We start from the raw sequence: 21042 nt of genomic DNA, 5'->3' as shown, positions 1-21042 counted from the left end.
AATGATGAAAGAGGAAAACACATGTCTAGCAAAATCTAGGATGTTTCAAACAAACCTGATGTGAAGGAAAAAAATCATTTTGATATGTTAATGCTGCTGTTAATATATTATAAAAATCTTCACTGGTCAAATAAGATATATAGAAAAGGAAGAATAGTCACAAAGGGAGCATGCGGCAATAACCCCCTACCCCTTTTTAATAGGGTTATTATTAGACTAGTAGATCAGATGTATCAAACATAAAGTATAGAGTAGACTAAACCAGATTAAAAAGTAATTGGGAAAGATTTAACAGAATAAAAATAATACAATGGAACCCAGATCATGCTATTATGTGGTTTTATAAGTCAATATGCAGCCATAGGGTTCTTTATACAGGGCTTGGTGGCCCTGCTTCTATTTCAGTTTGATACGACTGCTATGGATAATAGTCTCCCTGGACTAAGCAAATTATCAGACAAAATCTCTCATTCCATTCTTGTGGATAAGATGACAGCAGATTTGGCAGTAGACTGGTACAGTTAAGTAGACTGAGAACTGCCTGAATGGCCAGACCCAAAGAACAGTCATAAATAGTTCGGTGTCAACAGAGGTTTTTAATAGACTGTTCTAGTGACAGGAGACTGGCTGGAGGGCATATGGCATGTTTATCAATTATCTGAGCAAAGACAAAGAGGGAATGTTCATCAAATTTGCATATGACAGTGGGCAGCTAGGTGGCACAGTGGATAAAGCACAGGCTCTGGAATCAGGAGGTCCTGAGTTCAAATCTGGCCCCAGACACTTGCTATTTACTAGCTGTGTGACCTTGGGCAAGTCACTTAACCCTCATTGCCCTTCAAAAAAAAAAAGAAAAAAAAATTGCATATGACATAAGGCTGAGACCAATATACACCAAACTGTATGTCAGAGTCAGGGTCCAAAAGTATCTTGACAGGTTAGAATGTTAGACTGAATCCAACAGTCTATCTGTTTTGATTTGTTCTTTGATTTGTTCTTTAAAGGTGCCTCCTCTTTAAATTGCTTTGCATTTATTTTTGTGCACATTACCTCTCCTAGCATGTAAGTTAGCTGACGGCAGGAGCCATTTCCTTTTAGTCTCTGTGTCTCCAGTGCCTAGCACAGCTCCTGGCACACAAGGGCCATTTTAAAATGCTGGTTGATTGATAGACATGATAGTTATCTTCAAGTATTGCCATATGGAAGTAAAAGTACATTAGTGCTACCATTACTTATGTAAGTATCTTATCCTATAGACTCCTACTACCTAGAATGGCAGTACTTTTTACATAAGTGCTTAACAAAGGTTTGTTGAAATGAATTTTTGAAACATTTGTACGTTTTTCTAAAATGGTAAAAGAGACAGATAATCCAATCATTTATTGGTTTTGGAATGCATTATATTTATGCCTTGCTTCCATAAGAACCCATTACCTGCTTCTGTACTATAATAGGTCCCATGAAAGATACAAGAGAAGTGAAAAACAGCATTTGCCTGAGACATTTATAATTGAATTAGACATAAACTATACATATGCAAAACAACCAAAGAATTATAAAGCCACTTATATATATGCTTATGATAATATATAATAACATGGCATGTAATTATTTGTCTACTTATTTATTAGTTTATTTAAAGATAATATTCATTTTAGTTTGTATTACATTGCAAGGAAGGGGAGGTATCTTTGGAATGACAACTATGGCAAAATTAAAGAGCAGTGGATTTGGAGAGAGTAGACCTGGGTTTAATTTTTGGATTTTTGCACACACTTATCGCCTTGGGCGAGCCATTGAATCTCTTTGATCATGTTTCCTTATCTGTATAGTGAAGGTGTTGGACTAGATGACTTCTGAAGACCTCACTCTAAATCTGTAGTCCTATAATTTTTTTTAAAAAAAGAGTAATTTACCAATAAATAATTGAAGATTGGTTACATAGAATCGTTTTCATGTAGACATTTTTCTTGGTGTTATGGACAGAGAGTTGGCCTCCAAGTTAGGTCTGGGTTTCTGTCCTGCCCCTAATACACACACTGCATGACCCTGAGCCAATCACTTAACTTCTCAGTGGCCCAAAAAGCTCTAGCTCTAGTCAAAACCCTGCTTCGTTTTAGAACTTACAGGCCATTCCTTGGCAGCTTCCAACAGGATTGTTCCAAGTCCACACATTGGATCCAAAACTACTGCACCAGCCTAGAGAAAGAAAAACTGATTTGTGACAGTCATGGTGGAGAAATATGCATGTTTATGCCTCTTGTGGTAATACACACATCAATACAAAACATGAACAGCACAAACAGAAAGTAATTTTGGGGAAAGGCACTAACAATGACAAAGATATGGAAAGGCCTCAGGTAAGGAAGGAAGCCATGTATTCCGGGAGTAGAAATGAGGAGGAAAGGCATTCCAGGCACAGGGAATAGCCTGTGCAAAGGAACAGAGTGAAGAGATGGAATGATGTGTATATGAAATAGTCAGTGGGCCAGTCTGACTAGAATGTAGTGTGTGTGTGTGTGTGTGTGTGTGTGTGTGTGTGTGTGTGTGTGGTTGTGTGTGTATGTGTGTGTGCATGCGTCTGCACGTGTGTGTGCCGTAAGGTGATATAAATTCACAAACAGACTAGAGCCAGACTATAAAGGGTTTCAGGAGGCAACAAGGTAGCACAATGGATAGAGCACTTGGCCCGGAATCAGGAAGATCTGAGTTCAAATCTGACCCCAGATACTTCCTAGCTGTGTGACCCTGGAGAAGTCACTTAACCTCTGCCTGACTCAGTTTCCTCATCTGTAAAATGGGGATATTACTAGCACCTCACTTCCTGTGTTGTTATGAGGATCAAATGAGATAATAATTGTAAAGCACTTAGCACAGTGCCTGGCACACAGCAGGTACTATATAAATGCTAGTTGTTATCATTAACTGTCAAAAACAGGGCTCTCTTATTCTAGAAGTAAGAAGATGAGTTGAAGAGGGTGGAGGATAAAAGGTAGACGGCAGTCTAGGGAAGAAGCTATGAGGGTCTGAACTAGAGTGGTGGCCGGCTGGGTGGAGAGAACAGGAGAGCTGCAGGAGCCATGGAGGCGAAACCAGCAGCCTCCGCACTGGCCGGGCTCCATCAGCTGTGACCCAGCATGACGCCCTTTCCAGGGCCCTCCCCCCGTCATGCTGGGGCTCCCCTCAGAGACGGCCCCCTTTGCACTGGGTCTACTTTCTAGTAGCTATAGAGCTATTTGCATATTGCTTCCTCCATGACAGTCTGTGCCTCTTGTGGCCAGGGACAATGTTCTTGCCCTTGTTTGTATCTCCAGCACTTGGAACACTGTCTAATGTAGAGCGCTGATTATGATGTGATTGATATGGGCTATGAGGGAGAAAGAACAACCAAGGATTACTGAGATGGAGAATTTGGCTGATTAGAAGGATATGGGACCTTTGAAAGAAATAGGGAAGTAAAGAAAAAGGGTAGGTATAGAGAAGAAAAGACAGTAAACTCCATTTTGGACATGTGGAGTTTGAAAAGTCTGTGGAATGTCCATCTGGAGATATTCAGTAGGTAGATGGGGACAGACTGATGCTTATGAGAAAGATAAGGGTAGAAACAGTTTTATTTGGCAGCTAGGTGGGGCAGTGATAGAGCACTGGACCTGGAGTCAGAAAGACCTGCCTTCAGATCTGTTCTCAGACACGTAATGCTTGTATGACCCTAGGTAAGTCACTTAACCTTTGTCTGCCTTAGTTTTCTCAAATGCAAATGGAGAGAATACTAGCACCTACATTGCAGGGATTTTCTGAGGATCAAATGAGATGTGCCTGGCACATAGTAGGTACTATTATGATTATGGGAATCATCTGCGGAGATGACAACTGAATACATGGGAGCAACTGAGATCACTCAGATAAAGAGTAGAGAGGGGCGGAGCCAAGATGGCAGAGGAAAGGCATCAAATGCTCAGAGCGCCTGACACAATTACTCCAAAAACAGCCATGAGACAACCCCTACAGCAGTAGAACCTACAAAAAGAAGGGCTGAGATTATTTTCCAACCAAAGACAGCTTAGAAGCTCCACAGGAGGGAGCCCGTGCCGAGCTGGGAGTAGAGTCCAACCCCATGATTGTGCTGACACAGATCCAGCCCCAGGCAGGCTGCGCCAGAGAAACTTATCCCTGACCCTCCGAATCAGCTACAGAGATGGTGCCTTCTGGAACTAAGCTTACGGTCAGGTGAGAGGGCTAAATGGCTGGCAGGGGGTGGGGGTGTGAAATACAGGGGTGTCTGTGGGATTTAAGGAGAAATTCAGTAGTCCTACCCCAGTGGGGAACCAGGAAGAAATCTTCAGCTACTGGAGGCCCAGGTCGGGGAGAGGTTCAGGCTTGTCAGAGCTGACAACCACAGCACACATAAAGTTCTGCTGCCTGGTTAATTAGCAGGCTGGCTTGAGGTTATCTTCAGACCAGAGAACAGGCCAGGCAAGTGAAAAACTTGCCCTTCCTTAAACAGAAACACCTGGGACCCTCTGAAGCTTGGGACAGCGTAGCTTGGAAATAGGGCCCCACTGTAAGAGGGAGTTAAAAGTCAAGTAAAAGGTAGTCAAGATGAGCAAGCAGAGAAAGTTGAGAACCATAGAAAATTTCTTTAGTGACAAGGAAGATCAAGGGGCACCCTCAGAAGAGGATAGCAAGAAGAGGAGAGAAACAATGTGGTGAGAGAAGATCCTTGGAACTCTCTACAGATCCCTGGCGCATGGGAGATCCTTGCATACAGGTTGGGATATGGTTGATAATCATCAAAGGATACTGAGAAAGAGCAGTCAGACAGGTAGGAGGAGAATCAGGAGAAAGTAGTATCAGGAAAACCTAGATAAGAGAAAGTCTCCATGAGCATAGTGGGAGATCAAGAAAGAAGCAGACTAACTGATGGCTACAAAAGCAACTCAGGAGAGTACCTGAGATGGTCTGGAGATCAGAAGATGAGGGTCTGAGAACTGAATAGAGACCAGAAGGGGTGAAAGGGAGGAGTACAATAAGCACAGACAAGTTTTTCCCAGGATTTTGGCTCTAAAATGGAGGAAAGATCTGGGACACCAGCATGATATATTGGCAGTGAAGGTAAGGTTTGCAGTTAAAAGGCAAGGGGCCAGTAGATGGATAAAGAAATTGAAGATGAGAGACAAATTGGGAGGGAATAGGATTGAGAGGTTGGCCCTGGAGATGAGAAAGGCCACTTCTTCCTCAAAGAGTAAAGAAAAAGAGAATGGGGAATGATGTGAAGATCTGAAGCACAGAAGAGAGAAAAAGAGGAGCTTTTCAATGTATTATCTCAATTTTTTTTAAGTATAAGTATAAGTCAAGGTTCTTTGCTAAGAGGGAAGGGAGAGAGAACAGTGTAGGTGGCTTGAGAACAGATGGCCGGGAACAGACATTTTGGGCAATAAGATATAGAGTTAATCAAAGAACTATTAAAGGATTACCATGTAGCAATGAAGGCCCATTTAAGATTAGGTAACAAACTTGTGGACCCAGTCAGCACCACAGAATGACTTCCTCCAGGGGTGTTCAGTAGTATGAAGAAGAGAGAAAGGAGATGGAGAAAAGGATGAGATGGTGAGGGAAAGGATCCAGGGTTGGCTAGCATAAAGGAGGATATTTCTTTTTATACCAAGAAAGTAAATTAACAGAATAAAGTATATCATTTTAGATACTAAATATTCATTTTTTTGAGAAACACTAGATGACATGAGAAAGTTTGAAATTGTCTTTACTCTTGCCTTTCACAGGAATGAATATTTATGTGAGTTTGCTAAAATCTACAACCTAAATGGCTTTCACTTAGGGGATAGAGATGAGGACCAGTGTGGTGAATTTTATTTCCCCATTAAGTATCAAGGTGCATTTCTTATGCCCACCTTTGTAATCTTTAATTTTCAAATCAAAAGTCATTCCCAGGGGCAGCTAGGTGGCACAGTGGGTAAAGCACCAGCCCTGGATTCAGGAGGACCTGAGTTCAAATCCGGCCTCAAACACTTGACACTTAGTAGCTATGTGACCCTGGGAAAGTCACTTAACCCTCATTTCCCTGACCAAAAAAAAAAAAAAAGTTCACAAAATAAAAGTCATTCCCCTTTACAACAATGACATTTTTTCCTTACATTAATTTCAGCGAGAGATGCCATTGTCCAAGCTATAGTAGAACGAAGTCCTGCTGCCTTGATGTAAGCTCTACTTGCCAAAGGAAGCCTATAAAAATATTGGTCATAGGGTCAATATGATTGGATGCCAAATACATACACACTAATGAAAATATGAAGTAAAGAAAAGTGAGGTACTCTCATATATTCACAGACATGCGACAAAATGTTTAAGACAGTATGCTGTATTTAACTTTATAATATAAACACATTCGTTACCTGGCAGAGTCAGTCTTGAGGCATTCCAGGCAAGTGAGTTTTCTAGGCAACTGAGATGAATTCGGTATTCAGTATAGACCAATGGAAAGAATCCTGAACTAGGAGTCAGTAGACTTAGTTTCTTGTTCCAGAACGGCCACTTAGTAGCCATACAACCCTGGACATTCACTTGCCTTTTCTGCAGATAAGTTTCCAAGGTTGTTTTGAGGATGACAGAATCTTAAAGTCTGGAGAGACATCTGAAGCCCTCTACTCCAGCACTCTCATAAACAGGAATCCCCTGTTCATATAACATAAAGGTGGTTTATAAAGACTCTGCTTGACGATCTCCAATAAGGCTCAGAATCATAGACAGAGCTGAAAGGAACCTTAGAGGTCTTCTAATACAATGCCTTCATTTTTCAGAAGAAACTAAAGCCTACGGAGGTTAAGGGACTTGCCAAGGACATATAGACAGTGTCCCCAAGATCTGGAATTTGAACCCAGGCCTCGGCCTCCAAATACAGAGCTCTTCCTACTATATCACAGGCAAGGGAGACCTCCATCACATCCTGAGATACTTTTGAATAGCACTGATAATCAGTCTTTCCTTCTATGAAGCCTGATTCTGCCTCTGCAAATTCAACCCACAGTTCCTACTTCAGCCCTCTAGGATCACACGGAGCAAGTCCAAACCCTCTTCCACGGGTAAATACTTGAAGTCAATTACTGTGTCTTCCACTAAGTCTATTCTCTGGGCTAAGATCCAATGATCACTATTTTGGGTCAGCCATTTGACCAATTTCAAATCTTCCCAACTGAACTAACATCAATGTCATATCTGAGCACCTTTTCCACAGATACAAGTTATGCTATCTCTTTCCTTTAAATGGGTTGTTACAAGATTGATGCTGATAATATACTTTATTGATTTAAATGCAGGCTATAATTAAACATGGGTTCCACTCCCCAAAATGAGATATTTTAGAGGAAAATATATACAACAGTGAATAATAATTATGTAAAATTAGTGAATAAAAATCATGTATTTACTATGAAAAATATAAAACTGATGAAGGGCCTAAGAGCTCCATGCATGACTTGAAACTATCCAAAGTTGGTCCAAGGAAAAGGGTCCTAGCATCTGCGCTGGCAGCAAGCAGGTATTACTGGCAGATGCAGAGACCCTCATTAAAGTGAGAATCGGTTGTGCTCAACTCTTTATGACCCCCCTTTTTTTGGAGGGGGGGGATTTCCCGGCACAGATACTGGAGTGGTTTGTCACTTCCTTCTCCAAGAGATTAGGTAAGCAAAGGTTAAAGTGACTTGCCCAGGGTCACGCTGCTAGCGTCTGAGGCCACATGTGAACTCATCTTTCTGACTCTAGGTCCAGCACTCTATCCACTGAGCCATCTAGCTACCTCTTCTAAAAGATTAGTAGGGATTAACTGAAATTGTAAATTTATTAAAGGTAAGAACTAAAAAACTTTTTAAAAGATTTATGCATTTAGTATCAGCATGGACTACAGATGGAAATAAATGAACTCTACACATGACTTCTCTGTTTTAGTACAACAACCTATAGACAGGGTAGACAAAAACATAACTGAAGAATAACTATAAATTGTTTTCAGGTTTTCATTAAGTTTGATTTTGGGAGAAAGCATGTGGCCTATATTAAAATCAATGAAGCAATAGAACTACACTGAATTAAAAATATCTGGGAGCTCTATATGACTATTTGTTGTAGATATTGCAGATAGACTTCGTCTACCAGGACCAGGACTGAACTCTGACCTTAGAGGTCTACTATGCAGCCCGGTTTTTCTGATCAGATGAAGATATACTTGAATGAACAAACCTTTGTGAAAAGAAACAAAGATTTAGAGAGCAATAGTAAAAATGGATGAGCTCTATAAACTGAAGACAAACTTGAAACATGAGTTTTGAGAGCACTGGATTTCATGTAATTGTGGAAAAGAATCACAGAATGTAGGGAACAGAAGAGAGCTCAGAAGTCATTAAGACCAATACACAAATTCCTTCTATAACACACCCAGCAAGACATCACTTGGCCTCTACTTGATCATGTTCAGTTAAAAGGTACCTAATGAAGTACCCCATTCAATTTTAAAAAGGTTCTAATTTTAAAAATTCTTCTAAAGACTCAGCCTCCTGGGAATTTCTATCCACTGGTCTTAGTTCTCTCACTGGTACCATATAAAATCAATCTAGTCCTTCTTGCCACATGACAACCCTGAAATATATTGAAGATGGCCATAACGTTCTTCCAACTTTTCTTCCCAGTTAATTTAACTGATCTGCATCTGACATGGTTTGGGAATCTCCTCATTATTCTGGTCATACTAATTTGGAAAAAAAAAACCTCACCCTGTTAACATCCTAAAAAGTAGTGCCCCAAACAGAATCCAGTGTTCCAGCTGATATCTGGCAAGTACACTTAGATGACAACCTTTCTGGTTGTGAACATTATACTTCTATTAATATAGCTAAAGATTACAGTGACTTTTTTTGGTAGCCAAGGCACATAGCTAAGTGTAGGAAGAAGCAAAATTTAAAAATACATCTTTAATGTTATGAGATTGTTCTGTATGGTGCCTCTAAAATCCAATTTTTCACCAGATCAATTCTGTAACAATAGCTCATCTTCTGTATGACACTTTAATTTATAAGGTGAATCAATAAGAAACAGCAGGAAGCAGAAAAGTGGCAAAAATATTCTTCTATACTAACCCCCCTTTCTCTGGATGAATTCTACAATGTCCAACAACAGAATGGCTATGCTCTCTTGGAGAAAGCCTTTGCTTCTGCAGCTGCTGCTGTAGCCATCAGCCTCTTCATACTCTTCAGAGATGGGGCAGTAGTACTTATATCCACCCCTGACCTTCTTACTTTAGTGGTGTCATGTAAAACACAATACAAATATCTTGAGGAATTTTCAAGATAACTGTGGTAGGAATTGTTATTATTCTTATTTACATTTATAGTAACATGGCAGTATTCTACTGTATGACTAGAGAAACATCATATTTAGATTGTCTAAAAAGTTGAAAAAATTTTCTCCAGACCTTTCCAAGGAATTATAATGCATCAGATTTGGCAATGAGCCCCTGAGGGCCCCAAGAATTGCACTGTATGTTTAATTTTAATAAATGCTTACTATCTCTGTAAGCAAACACTTATGTATGCATACATTTCTTACCTAGCCTGAGTCTATAATTTTCTAAATTAATGAATAATTTAAAATACTTTAGACACTAGGTATAATTTGTCAATGTCAACAATGCAATTCATGGCTTTCAGTTATCCAAATTTTTATACTCTAAAATCACAGAAAAATAAAAACAATATGTTATCAGAGCATTTTAAAGGCATATACAAAACATGAAATATCAAGCCTTAAATTCCATCTAGGGTTAATTAGTTTTTCTTGTTGCAAACAAAATACATGGAGCTGATAAGTTTAAAAAACATTAATGAATTTAGAAAAATCCTGGAGCACAAAAATATAAACATCTACCTGAAAATAGGAATCCCCACCACGGAGTAAATGTCATTTAGATGTATAAATATCTGAAAGAGAAAACACAGAAATTAGAATGAAAAACAAAACTCCATGATTAGGGCTTTTGGGTGGCAACTTGAAGGCCTTAGTTTTGTGCCCATAAGACCTAGAGTTTAAGAGGAAGTCTTCTAGTCTTCAGGGTTATACGGCATAATAAAAACATTTTATTCACTATTTTTTTCTTAAGCAAAGGTTTCAGTTCAATTATACATGCATTTTATAGGTAAACCGTGTATGCTATTAGAAATTCATATATCAATGTTGGTGAGAGCAATTCAATATAACACACGAATGGGCACCTACTGAGTGCTAGTTACTTTGCTAGGTACCTGGGACATAAAAACAAATATGGCATAGCTCTGGTTCTCAAGGAACTCACATTCTAATGAAGTAGAGGCATACACAGAGAAAGCTCTCACTTTCCCTTGTATTGTAGTTACATGCAAAATGGAGGTACAGGCAAATGTTATGAGAACTCAGAAAAGAGAGACATCACTGTAAACTGGACCAGTGACGGCTTCACAGGTGAGATAGCAGCTATGTTGGGCCCTAATGAAGGGATAAATGAAACTGAGGAAAGTAAAGTTCCTTTCAGATGAGGGGTGGAGGAGAGAAATAGCATGAGTAAAAGCATAGACACAGAAGAAGTAAGGTGAGAAAAAGGAATGGAGATTTATTTCGCTTATTTGGAACAGAGTATGTGAAGGTGAATTGTATGAGATAAAACTGGGAAGGCAGGCTGGAATTAAGATTATGTAGCGAGACTCTCAAATGCCAGGATCAGCAGTTTGTATTTCCTTTGGTAGGCAGTGCAGAACTGCTGAAGGCAATTTAGTAAAGGAGTGATACGATCAAGCTCTGTAAATCACCCATAATATGAAGCTACCTACATGCACACCCAAGTCTTAAATGTTTAGTGAATGAATGTGGGGTGCTCATGGGCTCAGGAGTGATCCATACCTTGACAAGACCTCTGCATAACTCAGAGGGACAGTCCTAAACAAAAGGTCCTGTAAGACAATGGGCTAAAGTGGTTCCTCTCAGTGCCCGACACAGGCTCTGTGAAAGTCCCCAGGCTATCCTGAGGTTTCTTTATACCAGCTGGATAATCAACAATCTTTCTAAAATTCAATGGGCACAACAATCTTTTCAATCTGTCAGCTTCTCTCTAACCTCACCCTATCATCATACTCTGTTTTAAGTTCTATTTCTGACTAGAGGTGGATAATTTGCTTATTTCTCTAGTTCTTACATTCCTTCCAAATGTCACCAAACAGGATTCTTCTTTTTATAACCAATAGTCTACGCCCTGGCTTGGTTCAAAGAACAAGCTTTTAGTTGGGTGAGACCACTTCATTTTAAGATGGGTGTGTCAAATAACCCTTTGGATTAATGAAACATATAAAGTTACCTAGTCATGATCATTTTGTTTGATGCTGTCACAATAATACTAAAAGGTTTTTCTCACAACTAGCATTTCTTAATGTATTTTTTTGCTGGGGGAGAGGTGAGTACTCCAAGTGAGTTTCAAATGGACTCTGTTGCTCCTGTACTAGTCCCCACCTGTGAATAAACAGACCATGTCCATATCTTGTTGAGAAACTTTTACAATGAAAACCATCAAAGTTAACCATATTTATTGCTAAGGAAAACAACTGTTTGCTTCTGCATAGTTGCACTCTTTTAAAATAACCTAAAATGTAGAAAATAAAATTATTAAACTACTCAACAGTGTCAGTTTAAAAATAAAATTTGAAATGTAACAAAAAGAGTTTTTAAAATATTCATTACCTCTAAACTGGGGTTTCTCAAATCTGTTTTCCAGCCAAACTGTTTTATAAGAGCAATTCCAATTACTCTTCCCACCTCCTGGAAAAGTAGTAGTTAAGGAAAAGATTAAACTATTAAGAATGAAGATCTCAGCTTAAAGACATAGCCAAAAGTTAATGGAATGCATAAGAAAGGTTTGGAATATGCAATAAAAATATATCATATGAAAAAATTTCCCATCAGAAATAAGAGTGGAATTAAAACACACACACACACACACACACACACACACACACACACACACACGCACGCACGCACACACGCACGCACCTACAAGCAACTACTATATCTAACAAGCCCTAATCAAAATTAATTTTGTTTACCTAACATCTTAATTATTTGATGAATTCATCAGCAGCTTTTACAATTCCTTTAAGAAATGATATTGGGGCAGCTAGGTGGTGCAGTGGATAGAGCACCAGCCCTGGAGTCAGGAGTACCTGAGTTCAAATCCGGCCTCAGACACTTAACATTTACTAGCTGTGTGACCCTGGGCAAGTCACTTAACCCTCAATTGCCTCACTAAAAAAAAAAAAAAAAGATCTTAACAGGGTTATTTCAACTAGCACAGAAATGCAAACCCCTACAAATCTGTTTTTTTGATACAACAGCCTCGTCTTTTGGCTTGGCAGAAAGCTGCACCCACAAGGCAGCACAGTTCACACAAAGAAAATTTTTTCATAGCTCAGAGATCTTAATATCTCAGCTGTATAGTATCTGGAGGTCACCTAGTTCAGGGTTTCTTAAACTTTCTACTTGTGACCCCTTTTCACCTGAGAAATTTTTATGGGACTCCAGCTATATAGGTATATATCTGTATACATCACCTTTTACCATTGCCAAATTTTTCATGACCCCCCCACACATTCAGTTACCTGACTCCACATGGGGTCATGACCCACTGTTTAAGCAGCTAGGATCTAGTTGACCTCCCTTACTTGATACATTGGAAAGCTGGGGCCTTAAAAGTACACCAAGGGGGGCAGCTAGGTGGCGCAGTGGATAGAGCACCAGCCCTGGAGTCAGGAGTACCTGGGTTCAAATCCGGCCTCAGACACTTAACACTTACTAGCTGTGTGACCCTGGGCAAGTCACTTCACCCCAACTGCCTCACTAAAAAACAAAAAGTACACTAAGGGGCCAAGACTGCACAGGCAGTAACAGAAGTTGTTCCACTCAATATCTTAGGAATTTCTATTATCTTCCCCTATTGGAGCACAAGGTCTTTGAGGGCAAAGGCTATCTTCACTTTTATATTTGTACCTCCAGAACTTGGCACACAGAAAATGCTTAATAAGTGGTTTTTTTTTTCATTCATTCCAACTATATGAAGCAGAGCTTCTGTAATCAAGATTCACAAATACTAAGAAGGATATCCTTGAGTTAAAGGTAAGTACCTTAGGCTTTGAAAAAGCCTACTACTTAGGATTTTAGAACTTTCCCTCCCTTTAAAAAAGCAGGAGAGAAGTTAAGGAATTTAATGCAAACAAATTATATATATATATATATATATATATAAAAATTTTGTTTTTATTCATACATATGTGTAGATAGATAGATATAATTTAATCTTATCTTCAAATCTCATTTAACTTATTCCTTTCTTTTTACGGGGAGGGAGGTAGGAGAGGAAAGGAAGACCTACCTCTGTGGTAAATGTTTTTGCTATTGTTCCACTACAGCGACAAGAAACTCTGAAAGTGAATTTGCCCTGGTGATGCTCAACTTCTTTGTGTCCATCATTTTCAGATTTTTCTTCTTGAAAGTTTTCTTTTTCAGTTATCAGATTTTTATGTTCCTGTATCTTGTCATTTTTTTGCTTTTCTAGCTGACATTCTGTATCCACTGGCATTGCTAGTGTTTGTTCTATTTTTAACTTCTTAGTAATGGTGTCTTTATTTTCTCCTGTCTTCCTTTTGGAGGGTTTGGCCATTTCAGGTAGAAATTTTTCTTCTAGTTCAAGAAGACTTCTCCAAATTGAAATAGCATGTACCCAACACATGGGATCCCCAGTTACAAGTCTTTGAATTTCATTAAACATTTTTCCTAAATAAAAACAAATATCTTATTTTAACTCATGTTAAGACTTTAAAAATAGTATACGACATTATCAAATATGATACAAATCAATTTCTTGACACCAGATATACTGATGTGGCTAACCATCTTATTTTTCTCAGGAATTCATACTTCACCATTAGGACACAGCACAGGATCAAGATCCGCAAATACTGTCACCTGAATCTAAAGTGGTAGTGTCTTCTGGGATGTGTGATTTAGGTTAACTGACCATTCTCTGAAATTAGTTCACTCAGAATGAATTAGGTTCTGTTTGACATAAAAAGCATCAACATGTTTTAAAAGTTCAAATATTTATATTTTACAACACAAGCTTATTACATCAAACTATTTTAAGAATAATAAATGAGCTCAGAACTCCATGGCTACACTAGAAATCTTTCACTTAAAACAACCTAATAAAGAGAGTGATAGCTTTCATAAAGGTACAGAGATAAATCTAGAGAACATGTGTGAAGCTTTAAAATGCTGAAAATACCATAACACATCAGAAGGATAATTTATCCTCATTAAAAAAAAATTAAGTTCCAATTTCTTTCCCTCTCTTCACCTCTTCTCTCACCAATTTGGAAGGCAAGAAATATAATACTCATTCTTAACATGAAAACATTTCTGCATAGTCATGATCTGAATTTTTTTTTAAATAAAAGAAAAATATGCTTCAATCTGCACTCAGAGTCCTTCATTCAGTTCTGTCTGGAAGTGGATACCATTTTATATCAGGAGTCTGAAGTTTTGGTGGATCACTGTTACTAGGTCTTTCACACCTGATTATTATTATAATACTGCTATTACTGTATAGACTGTTCTGCTTCCTTCACTTTGCATCAGTTCACATAAGTCTTCTGAAGTTTTTATCAAACCCTCTCCATCATCATTTTTACATACAGCACAATTAATATTTCATCACATTCATATAAGAAAACTTGTTCAACCATTCTCCTAGTTTCTGACATACTACTTTCCAGTTTTCTCAACAGTTTTTATGCCCTAATACCTGGTCAGTTTTTGTAAAGGTGCCATGCACAACAGAGAAATAGGTATACTCCTTTTTATTCTTATTCAAAATTCTCCAGAGTTCTACCATATCTAAAATTTCTGAAATTCTATTCATCTCAACTTCTTTCTTATTATTTTATGGTTAGCTTTATCTAGGTCTGAGGAATAAATCAAGGTCCCCTACTAGAATAGTTTTTACTGTCTATTTCCTCTTATAACTCATTTAACTTTCCCTTCATGTATTTTGATGTTATGCCATTTGTTCCATATATGCTCAGTATTGTAATTAATTCATTGTCCAATCTACCTTTCAGCAAATTGTTGTTTCCCTAATTCTTTTAGATGTTTCTGTCTTTGCTTTATCTGAGATCATGACTGCTACCCCTGCTTTTTTTAACTTCAGCTGAAACAAAAGAATCTGCCGCAGCCTCTTATTTTGACAGTGTGTCTTTCTGTTTTGAGTGTCTCTCTTGTAAATAATGTTGGATTCTGGTTTCTAATCCATTCTGCTATCCTTTTCCATTTTATGGGTGAGCTCATCCTATTAATATAGTTATGACAATATTTCCTTCTATTCTCTTCCTTTTTACCTTGATCCCTCCTCAAGTCTGTTTTGCTTCTGACCATTCTGACTAATACCTCCTAATCTACCCTCTCTCTTATTAGCCCCCTTCTTTCTCCTATTTCCCTGTTGAGTAAGGACAATATCTGTACCCAACTGTGTGTAATATATATTCTTCCCTCTTTGAATCTAATCATAGGAATAAGGATCAAGTGTTGTACATTCCCCCTCCATTTAAAAAATTCCTTATGCATTTCTTTTATGTCAGATAATTTTACCTATTCTTCCTCTCCCTTCCCCCTACTCCCAGTGCACCCCTTTCTCAACCTTCCAGTTTTTGAGTTCATCTCAACATAGTAGACTTATACCCACGCCCTCTAAGTAGATGCCTTATAATTGCCCTAATGATGATAAATTTCCTAGGAGTTACATGTATCATCTTCCCATATAGAAATGTAAAGAGTTTCACCTTATTGAGTCCTTTATGATTTCTCACTTTTGTTTACCTTTTTATACTTCTCGGGTCTTGTGTTTGAATCTCACATTTTCTATTTAGCTCTTGTTTTTTCATCAGGAATGCTTGAAAGTCCTTTTATCCCCATTAAATATCCATTTCCCCTTGTAGAATTATAATTAGTTTTGCTAGGTAGATTATTCTTGGTTCTAATTCTAGTTCTTCTGCCTTCCAGAATATCATATTCTAAGCTCTCTACTCTTTTAATATGGAAGCTGCTAAACATATCATTAAATTGACTGTGACCCCATGATATTTGAATTGTTTCTTTCTGACTGACTGAAGTATTTTTAACTTGATCTGGGAGTTCTGAAATTTGGCTATAACATTCCTGGGAATTTTCATTTTGGTATCTCTTTTGAGAAGTAAATGGTGGGTATTTTCTATTTCTATTTTACCTTCTGGATCTAAGATAGGAGAACAGTTTTCCTTGATAATTTCTTGAAATATGATGTCTATAGGAGCAGCTGGTGGTGCAGTGGATAGAGCACCGGCCCTGGAGTCAGGAGGACCTGAGTTCAAATCTGGCCTCAGACACAACACTTACTAGCTGTGTGATCCTGGGCAAGTCACTTAACCCCAATTACCTCACCAAAAAAAAAAAAAGAAAGAAAGAAAGAAAGAAATATGATGTTTATGCCCTTTTTTTGATCATAGTTTTCAGGTAGTCCAATAATTTATAATTCCTACAGACATGAGGGAGAGGGTTAGACGTGGTGCAGCTGGGTCCAGGTGGTGTGATTTCAGGTCGTATTATTTTCCTTCCCCTATTCCCTTTTTCTCTTGTTCTACTAATCTTACTTGTGTTTTAAATTTGTTCCTGTTAATGAGCCCTGTTTGTTTTTTTAAAGAGGCTGTTAATCTCCTTCCTTACCCCAATATTACTTCAAGCCACCTAATTAACACTCCCCAATTAAAATTTGGCCCGTACAGAGTCATTAGCTTCCATTTGACCAATTCTAATTCATAAAGAGTTACTTTCTTCAGTGAACCTTTTTACCTCTTTTATCATTTGGCCAAGTCTTATTTTTAAGTAATAATTTTCTTCAGTATTTCTTTTTTTTGAGGGGGAATGAGGGTTAAGTGACTTGCCCAAGGTCACACAGCTAGTAAGTGTCAAATGTCTGAGATCATGAATATTGCTTTAATGATACAAATTTTACAAATTTTTAATCACCTTTTGTCAAGCTGTTAATCCTATTTTCATAATTTTCTTACATTGTTCTCATTTCTTTTCTCAATTTTTCTTCTACCACGATTATTTGATTAAAAAGTTTTGTTTTTTCCTTTTAAAATTTCGTTTTTGGGGGGCAGTTAGGTGGTGCACTGGACAGAGCACTGGATCTGGAATTCAAATCTGACCCTCAGATACTTACTAGTTATATTACCCTGAGTAAGTCACTTAACCCTCAGTTTCCTCATCTGTAAAATGAGCGGGAGAAGGAAATGGCAAACCACTCTATTATCTTTGCCAAGAAAACCTCAAATGGGGTCACAAAGAATTGGATGTGACTGAAATGAACAAACAACAAAAACTGCTTTGGCTCTTAGAAGAAGAATTCTTGTTGGGCTTATGTCCAATTTGCATTTTTCTCTAAGGCTTTGTTTGTAGATGTTTTCAAGTCACTGTTGTCTTCTGAGTCTGTTACCACAGTAGATTTTTATGGTCAGGTTCTTTTTTTGTTGTTTCCTCATTTTTTTCAGCCTATATTTAGAGTTTGGACTTTATGTTAGAGTTGGCCTCTCCTTACCTCTGGGGTACTGATGGTGTGTGGCTCGATCTCTTGATATCCTATTGCTTTCATAGTTAGGTCTTGGGGCTTATAAGTTTTCAGTGCTTTTAAAGTGATGTGAGTTAGGGGAGAGTTCCAATCACTGCCTGGTTTGCACTCTGGTCGAAGATAGCAGAAGTGGCATGAGTTTTGAGTCCTTAGTCAGGCAGATTATTCATATTCCCAAGCCAGACTCCACCCAATTTTCTTTCTTCCTTTCTAAGTTCTTCTGGGCTAGAAAAATGATTCATTGTGACTTTTTTGATTTTTCCACTCAGAATTTGGTTTGACAGGCTTTTTTTTTTTTTTTGCAGGGCAACAAGGATTAAGTGACTTGCCCAGAGTCACACAGCTAGTAAGTGTGAAGTGTCTGAGGCCAGATTTGAACTCAGGTCTTCCTGAATCCAGGGCCGATGCTTTATCCACTCTGCCACCTAGCTTGCCCCTTGATAGGTTTTTAAAAGTTATTTAGAGGAATGTTGGGCAAAAATGCTCACTTCACTCTACCATGCTGGTTCTGCTCTTCAAGATAACTTATTTTTAATGACAACAACAGATTCCCACTCACTCAGAGTGGTCATAAGTTTCACAGAGAAGATATCTGTCTTTAAAAAGCTAATGAGTTCTTCACAGGCAAAAAGATAGATGCAGCAAGATTCAATTTTATAAATACTAGAAACTTTTTCCATTATTAAAATCAACATCCAGATTAGATAATAAAACTATACCAGCACCTTTATATTGAGTATTATTTTCTTGAATGATGGTGGGGAAGAGGTTCTACATAAGTAAAGGTCAGTGTTCCAAGAATCTAAACTTTTTTCTTTTAGCCCTTTTTGTCAGCTCACATTTCCCTACTTTTGTAAACAGGTATCTGACTTGGAGGTATCTATCCATATGAATGTCAGTTGCCATCAGAACCCTGGCCAGCAGAACCTTTTCTTAAATTTTTTTTGGGGGGGGGCAGGGCAATGAGGGTTAAGTGACTTGCCCAGCATCACACAGCTAGTAAGTATGAAGTGTCTGAGGCTGGATTTGAACTCAGGTCCACCTGAATCCAGGGCCAGTGCTTTATCCATTGCGCCACCTAGCTGCCCCCCAGCAGAACCTTTTTTTTTTCAACAATTTCTGAGTTTAATTTTTTTCAATTAACAAGAAATTATTTTTCTTTCTCTTTAATCTCTTCCTCTCCCAGATACTCTTCAAAAATAGAAACCAAAACCAAACCAAAACAAAAACCTTGTACTAAATATGCCGAGTCAAACAAAACAAATTCCCACATTGGTGATGCTTGGAGCTGTCAAAAGACTCCTTATGGTCCTAGGCCTTATCCACAATCTTCATGCCAGACTCAAGGCTCATGTCTTGAAGGGTCAAACATGAAGAATGTTGGTAGAATGAAGAGTAAGATGACATGAAATTAAATCATTAACTGGAGTGACCTTGGGGAAGTCACAACCTCTCTGGTTCTATTTCCTCATTTATAAAATGGGGATAATAATATACTCTATCTTGTAAGGGGTTGTGGAAAGCCAATGAGATTAAGTATAAAGTGATTTTGTAAATTTTCAAGTGTCAAATAAGTGTAGGCTATTATTATGGATTAGATAGGCTAGAAAATCTAACTATTTAGAATGCTGTTTCTATGGGAAAATGTGCTAGGAATTCCAAATAACTACTTTACAAACAAACTTTGCAATTGGAACTATTCATAAACTGCTGTCAAAGTTAACAATCCTGAGGGAAGGCAAGTAACTATGCAGGGAGAATACAATGTTCCTTCAAGGGTCAGCAAATGTTAACTATCCCTTCTGAGGCTGTTTAAAGTCAATTCTTTCTTTTAATGCTGATCATCAGGCTGCCTGAGTATATTTGTGAACAGGTTTAGAGAAGTGTCTGAATGGGAGGAATGGAAGAGAAGGACAAGAGAGAGAAAAGAGAACATGGATCAGTTTGTGTCTGGGGAGAATGAAAGAGGGTATATAATGTGTGAAACATGGAAGCCTGGGTACTTCTAGAAGAGAGCATTTGCACTTGAATTTGTGGTGGTGTGGGAAAAGTGGGTTCTGGGACTAGCAGAGCCTGGTATAGATGTCACAGAGCTCTAGGTTCTACTGTCCTCCCTTGAAGGGATATTAGCATTAGGGGAGGCAGAGGAGACAGCCCTGACAGGTATAGTTAACCCACTGTCTGGAAGAAACCTTCAGATCCAGAGTCTGGTATTACTTTTTTTTTCTTTCAGTTTTTTTCAATGACTTGGGGTAACCATTATGATCAACGGAGGAAGTCTGGTGATCTAATGGAAAGAATGTGGAGTTGGAAGCAAAGGACCTGGGTTCAAATCAGAATTACTACTTTATACCTTGTGACCTTGGATCAGGTTTCAGTTTCTTCATCTATAAAATGAGGCTGGACTAGATCAGGGCTTCTTAAATTTTTTCCCCTCGTGACCCCTTTGCACCAAAGAAATTTTTATGTAACCCCAGGTATATAAGTATATAAAATATGTATACAAATCAAACATTTACTGCCAAATTTTAATGACCCCCACATTCAGTTATGTGGTTGTGACCCACAGTTTAAGAAACTTTGGACTAGATGACCTCTAAAGTCTGTTCCAGATCTAAATCTAGGATCCTACTATTTGGGGCTGAAAACATACTTAAAATGAGGTTCCCTGAAACTTATTTGCCTATACATCTTTAATAGATTTATTTCTTGCCATTTGAATCATTCCTGAAATAGTCAAGTAAACTTTCTAGCTCTGTGACTGAGTAAATCACTTACTTTCTGGGTCTCATGTACCAAAACAGGGATGATAATACATGTATTGCTTCTCTCACAGGGTTATTATGAGAATCAAGTGAGATATGGTATGTGAAATGACTGGTAATTAGAGAAGGCAGTTAATACAACATTATGCACAATTAATTACTGAGCTAAAAGGACCTTTGAAGTAATTTTCTTTAATTTTTAAAAATCCATACTTTTAGAATATTTATTAGTATCCTTTGACTTTGTAAAAATGTGATATTCAAAATTTTTTAATTTCAGCAACATTAACCACTTTAATCTTCTACCTTGTTTCACCCCACTTTTAGCTTCCTTGTTTCAACTTTATGGAGGGATTTAGGGGAGCAATCATAATTTTTAGTACTTTAGGAGACTGTATTTAAACATTCAACTTGTATTTTGCAAATACTAGCTTAAATGAGACTTCATTGTGGCTATCCATTTACCTTCTCATCACCATGGCTTTAATTAATTACTTGAGAACACCAGACTCTGGGTGTTGTTCGTCCTTTGTTTTC

The 21042-nt window shown here is 38.1% G+C and overlaps 1 protein-coding gene across 1 annotated transcript in view; it reads right to left on the bottom strand.

Moving 5' to 3' along the window:
• THUMPD2 (THUMP domain containing 2) overlaps positions 1 to 21042 on the bottom strand; it is a 52483-nt gene that overhangs the window by 20946 nt on the left and 10495 nt on the right. Inside the window, exons 3-7 of the mRNA XM_043990378.1 lie at positions 13451 to 13851; positions 11767 to 11844; positions 9931 to 9983; positions 6153 to 6240; positions 2128 to 2199 (exon numbers count right to left, since the gene is read on the bottom strand). Of these exons, the coding sequence (XP_043846313.1) occupies positions 2128 to 2199; positions 6153 to 6240; positions 9931 to 9983; positions 11767 to 11844; positions 13451 to 13851 (692 nt within the window). The remainder of the gene's footprint in view (positions 1 to 2127; positions 2200 to 6152; positions 6241 to 9930; positions 9984 to 11766; positions 11845 to 13450; positions 13852 to 21042) is intronic.

The sequence above is a fragment of the Dromiciops gliroides genome, chromosome 2, assembly GCF_019393635.1.
Source record: "Dromiciops gliroides isolate mDroGli1 chromosome 2, mDroGli1.pri, whole genome shotgun sequence".
Lineage (NCBI taxonomy): Eukaryota > Metazoa > Chordata > Mammalia > Microbiotheria > Microbiotheriidae > Dromiciops > Dromiciops gliroides.
Note: the sequence above shows the minus strand (reverse complement) of the source record. Positions and strands in the feature narration are given on the sequence as shown.